Genomic DNA, 5,547 nt, shown 5'->3' on the forward strand with positions numbered 1-5,547 from the left:
CTAACTCTCGCAAGATAAATAAGCAACCGCAGCTTCAAAAACAAGCCCAAAACAAGCCCAATATTTTTTGATGATTTATTATCATCAATATTATGTATTATCAATTATTTATTACCAATAAATAATTGATAATACATAATATTGATGATAATAAATCATCAAAAAATATTGGGCTTGTTTTGGGCTTGTTTCTGAAGCTGCGGTTGCTTATTTATCTTGCGAGAGTTAGCAACAGTGCGCAGAAGTACATATCGGGTTATTTGGGGAACTTTTTGCCCTACGCACACAAGAAATCATTTAGATATTTGCAACAGTTTATTTTTTACACACACAGATTGGTTTTACGCAGTCAATCCGTTCTGCAGTTCTTGATACGGTTGTTTTTGCTTGCAAAACGCTGTTCACAGGCTTACAATGCTTTTGGCTGTACTTTGGCGAAAAAAGTCATTTATTTTGCATTAGCATGAAGCTGCAGTTTCACAATACATGAATTACACTTACAAAAAAACAGTAAAACGCTGCAAATCATTTTTTTCTTACACTTGAAACACGATTTACACTTTCACAAATCTTACCCTGCGCATGCGAATCTTTTAGGCATCATTTTACCTTCATAGGTGTCAGACAATGATTTCAGTGCCTCAAGAGATTGTTGGAGAAATGGCTTGCAAGAAATCGAAGGGGATGGGTTCAGATGGTATAAGAACATTAAATTCATTTGGACTTTTGCAGGTAACCCTGGGCCACCTGGAGCTCGTGGTGCGGTGGGGCCGCCAGGTACTCTAGGGCTTGGAGAACCTGGACCACCTGGACCAATGGGGCCACCTGGAGGCCCTGGACCCCTTGGTGAGTTTTTCAATTGATTAGCACCAACAAAGGTGTATAGTATATGCACACACACATGCCTAGATGTTCATATCTCACATGATATGTAACAAGTCTTGATGATGTCCTAGGTCAGATCGGTATAAAGGGTGAGAAAGGTTATCAAGGCCAACCTGGTTTAGTCATGCCTGGCGCTCCAGGAGACAGGGGTAGCCCTGGTGTCCCAGGTCTACCAGGATCTAACGGTTTTCCAGGAGAACAAGGACCTCCAGGAAGAGATGGCTTTCCTGGTGAACGTGGTGAGTGTTTCTTGACACCCATTATTCCTGACGTTCTCCTCGCACATGTTTGTTTACCTTAAGTTGATTCATATTTTAATGGGGTTTTTTTTCAGGTCCAAAAGGAGAAATTGGAATCATGGGAATGACAGGATCCCCTGGACTTTTAGGTCCTGATGGAAACTCTGGAGAACCTGGACAAAAAGGTATTAGAACACAATTCTTATTATTTGGACTATACTGATATCTTACTTTGACAGGGGCACATTCAGAGTTGCATTAGCTAAATTTCATGATGTTGTTCTGTCTCTTTCAGGTGACCCCGGTTTGATTGGGATCAGGGGAGAGTTTGGTGATCCAGGTACCAAAGGTGAGAGAGGAGAACCGGGTCTACAGGGGCCAACTGGAAACATGAGTGATGTTGACATGGATCACATGAAAGGAGACAAAGGAGACATCGGAGACAGAGGTACAGAGAGAGAGAGCGAGAGAAAGAGGGAGAGAGAGGTGTTTGTCATAGAGGTTTCAGGACCAAAACTAATGGCAAATTTCCATGCAACAGAACAACTACAAAAATGTTCAAGAAAAAAATTTACCACCACCACCAACAACAAAAATGTTAACATAAAATATATTGTCAGACATTTTTTGTTTTTATATTTTGAAGATGACCTAAACATATGCAATAAAATAACATGAATCTTTGTTGGAGTTTTAAGGAAGCACACATCTCTGGATTGTTGGCTTCCGTTGGTGTCTGGTTGAAAATCAGTGAACTATAAACTTATTAGTCTTTATATTTCAACCTTGTCTATCAGGTGATCCTGGTCCTACTGGAGAAAGGGGGTTTCCTGGAACAGCTGGAGACCCTGGAATGCCAGGAAAAGATGGAATGCCAGGTTCACGTGGACAGCAAGGTTAGTCCCCAGATAATAATCTGTAGTCAAATTAAAATTATGGTAGCTATTAAGTACCATGATTCAATAATGTTATTATGAGAACATTATTTAATAACTGTGGCTCCACTCCAGGTGAGAAAGGAGACCCTGGAGTCCCCGGGGAGTCAGGACGAACTGGAGAACCTGGAGACCCAGGTCAAAGAGGAGACATGGGATACCCAGGTAAATATAGTGCTCTCCACTTCTGCATGTGGGTTGACGACAAATAAAGAAAAGAAAAAAATAACATTTTAAAAGGAAGAAAAAGGCTAGTTCTTAGAATTTTACATTTGCATTTGTGTTTATGTTTTTGAAAAATGGGTCTGCTGGGTATAATTTCCTGTATTATATACCTGCATGTTGGTTACATCATATGCCTTCTGAATAAATATAAGTAATAGTTTTCAAATATTATTAATCATTGAGGCAGTTTTGTTATAATTAATAAACTCTGGTACTGTTGCTTGTCGCTTGATCACTTTTTAGTGAACATTTTGTGGTTCTTTAGGTTCAATGGGGCCAAAAGGTATTAAAGGTGTTGGTGGGTCACTGGGTCACCCTGGATCTAAGGGTGTTGATGGAACCAAAGGAGATAAAGGAGATCCTGGTGCAGCAGGAATAGGAATCCCCGGTCCCCCTGGAGTGAAAGTTTGTGTTGTTGTATTAGTATAAACATCGAGTCTAAAAATTTGCACATTAACAATACAGTATATGTCTTCCTTTGTCTCATCTCATACTTACAGGGAAATGTTGGCACCCCTGGTTTCCCTGGTGAACCTGGACATAAGGGACAGAAGGGTACAATGGGCATCCCAGGAAGCCCTGGAATTCAAGGACTTAAAGGAGACACAGGATCGACTGGTTACCAAGGCAAGATGATTACAATGACTAATGCAAATTACACTGAAATACACTGTTTATCAGCCAGTGTTATGAACACATTGAGGCACTAATACAATAATTTTTTATTATAATACACTGTACCAATCATATTATTTTCTGAGCAGGCAGTCCAGGGAAACCAGGTGAGAAAGGTGTCAGCGGGTTGCCGGGGTCTACAGGAGAACCTGGGTTTCAAGGACGTCCAGGTAAGTCAAACTAAATTTCCCCTTGAGATTTGTTTAAGGCACCCGTAATGTTTCTAGACACATTGAAAAAGTTTCTTTACCTTAGAAAACTTCTGAGAAACACAAAACAAGTGTGCATGAAGGAAGTTAATTTAAAGCAAGCTTCAAATGGGCTGCATACATTTAGTGGTGAAAATTGATTTTATTATTTTTTATTTTTTGACTAGGTGAGCCTGGTCTACAGGGTCCACCAGGTCTGCCTGGGGAGAAAGGCAAACCAGGGGTAGATGGCATTCCTGGATTTATTGGAGCGAGAGGAGAACCCGGTAAGATTATGTAGCTAAGATTATCAGTAAGATTATGTATTAATGCTGCTAATTTAAAGTGCTTTAGAAACTCTTTTTGGGACAGTGGGTCTCTAATTCAGTAATGATTGCATAGTCAGGGGCGGTTTCTTCATTAGGACGATAGGGCGCTGCACCACCAGTGAAAAAGGGAGGATTTTTTTTCTATTACATTCAACCAGCTGTCACTGTTCTAATATAGACTTTATGTTTGTTTTGCCTCTGGATACATAGTCCAATCAGCGTCAAGTCACGTTCTGTGGAGTACCGACCCTTTTTGGGCGATTTCACCATGGCCGAGAATCGCCCAGACTGTTCTCACAGACTTCCATACAAATACTTTTTTTTCGAACTGCAGGCACTGCAATGCAATCTCTATGAGTTCCGTGAGGGCGAGCACTAACGTGCTTTCGTCATCATACGTAACCTGAACTTGTGCAGTGATTGGTGGGAACAAACTCTATAAATAAGAAATATGAAGTCAGGACTAGTCTGTATGGGCTGAATAAAGCAAATCAGTATCTCACCAGTACAGTATAAATGGATGACGATTGTAATGGAGGTAAAGATAATTATGGTGACATACAGCAATCGCAGTGGTGGACGAAGTACACAAATCAAGTACTTGAGTAAAAGTATAGATACGTATAATAAAATATTACTCCAGTAAAAGTAAAAGTACTCAGTTTTCAATTTTACTCGAGTGAAAGTACGTACAGTAACGAAGTAAAACTACTCCGTTACTGTCCACCACTGAGCAATCGTACACTATTAGACGCGCAAGTCCGTTATTATTAATGTGCAAACAAACAGAATGCATGTGCTCTCTCTGATAGCTTTTTCCACAAGCACATTTCAGTATGGTCACATATCTGGAAAGTGTTTTAAAATGGACACTCACTGAAGAAGTGTGTTTTTATAGGAGTTTGCATTGGTCAGTGGTGTTTATGTAGACACTAAAACACAGACACGAACACTCCCTCTTACAGAGGAACTGTTCACTGGTGATGTCGAGCCTCCTTCAGATCGCCACATTCGACAAATTCAGGATGTTTTTATTTACTTTTTTAATTTGTGTTTTGCTCTGTTTAATAATTCTGAATGGATCCGTATATATCTATATACAGTCAGTTTAAGGCAACTGGTATAGTATTTTTTTTTTTTTTGGTATTGCAGCTTGATTTGTAGTTATTTATATATGCATAGAAAATGCTCTAAACAAATGTAACATTTATCAACAAAACTCACCGTTTTTGCTGTTGCACTGTATACATAAATTGTGAATTATAAAAATTAAATAATGTTTTAATTTATGTTGAAAAAAGCTTGCAGAAAATCATCCTCAATCTTGAACTTGGTAAAGCAATTATCTTTATTTAAAATGTTTCAAGTCTTAATACTTTTCCTTTTGTTATACTGGGAGAAATCATACCGGGATGCATGCTAAAATTGACCTAGATTACAGTTAATGAACCTCTCATTAGCCAGCTGTATCTGCATTTTCCTACACTTTCATATATGTTTAAGATGAAATGCCTTTGTATAAAATTTGAGCTTTATATGTTTATATGGCCAGAATATGTCTTTTTTTCATATGTGTGGTTTCAGTTCTTCCTACATTTCATACATTTTGAATGCATTTTAGTACACAAGTAACTGATGTATAATGAAAATGGTTTGAGTTGGTTCTTGTAAAGAGTATAAATAAATAGTATTTATACTGTATTAAAAAGTCATTTTTCAGTGTTTTTTTTTTTTTAAAGATTCACCCTAACCCTAACAGACACCCTAATCATTCTTGATTTCCCCCCCCAAATATATCTACATATTAAAAAGATCCTGTATTATCATCGTGCAACCCTAATTTTTTCTTAAATATTACTGTGAAATCGGTTCCAAACTAAAGTACAGGATGTTCAGCCCTGTCAACCAGTACACTAAGGTCATTACTATATCCCCAATTATAAAACGGATAATTCCGTTCCTTGATTCTGATTGGTTCAGCCTCGTTCGAAGTTATTGTAAATTACTCTACAAACATACACCTTTGTTTACTTTGTGTGTTGCTTGGCAACCACTTTGTTGCAACCACAAC

General features: G+C 38.4%; 1 protein-coding gene across 2 annotated transcripts in view; it reads left to right on the forward strand.

Moving 5' to 3' along the window:
• The window catches only part of LOC107702910 (collagen alpha-1(IV) chain-like), a 61,930-nt gene that overhangs the window by 43,962 nt on the left and 12,421 nt on the right, over nt 1-5,547 (forward strand). For both annotated transcript variants that reach the window (XM_016505352.1, XM_016505362.1), the window contains 10 exons: nt 733-846; nt 957-1,124; nt 1,220-1,309; nt 1,420-1,572; nt 1,922-2,020; nt 2,135-2,224; nt 2,550-2,689; nt 2,785-2,911; nt 3,049-3,129; nt 3,336-3,434. In XM_016505352.1, the coding sequence (XP_016360838.1) occupies nt 733-846; nt 957-1,124; nt 1,220-1,309; nt 1,420-1,572; nt 1,922-2,020; nt 2,135-2,224; nt 2,550-2,689; nt 2,785-2,911; nt 3,049-3,129; nt 3,336-3,434 (1,161 nt within the window). The remainder of the gene's footprint in view (nt 1-732; nt 847-956; nt 1,125-1,219; nt 1,310-1,419; nt 1,573-1,921; nt 2,021-2,134; nt 2,225-2,549; nt 2,690-2,784; nt 2,912-3,048; nt 3,130-3,335; nt 3,435-5,547) is intronic.

This window comes from Sinocyclocheilus anshuiensis, unplaced genomic scaffold (assembly GCF_001515605.1).
Source record: "Sinocyclocheilus anshuiensis isolate Anshui unplaced genomic scaffold, SAMN03320099.WGS_v1.1 scaffold1094, whole genome shotgun sequence".
In the NCBI taxonomy this organism is placed as follows: Eukaryota; Metazoa; Chordata; class Actinopteri; order Cypriniformes; family Cyprinidae; genus Sinocyclocheilus; species Sinocyclocheilus anshuiensis.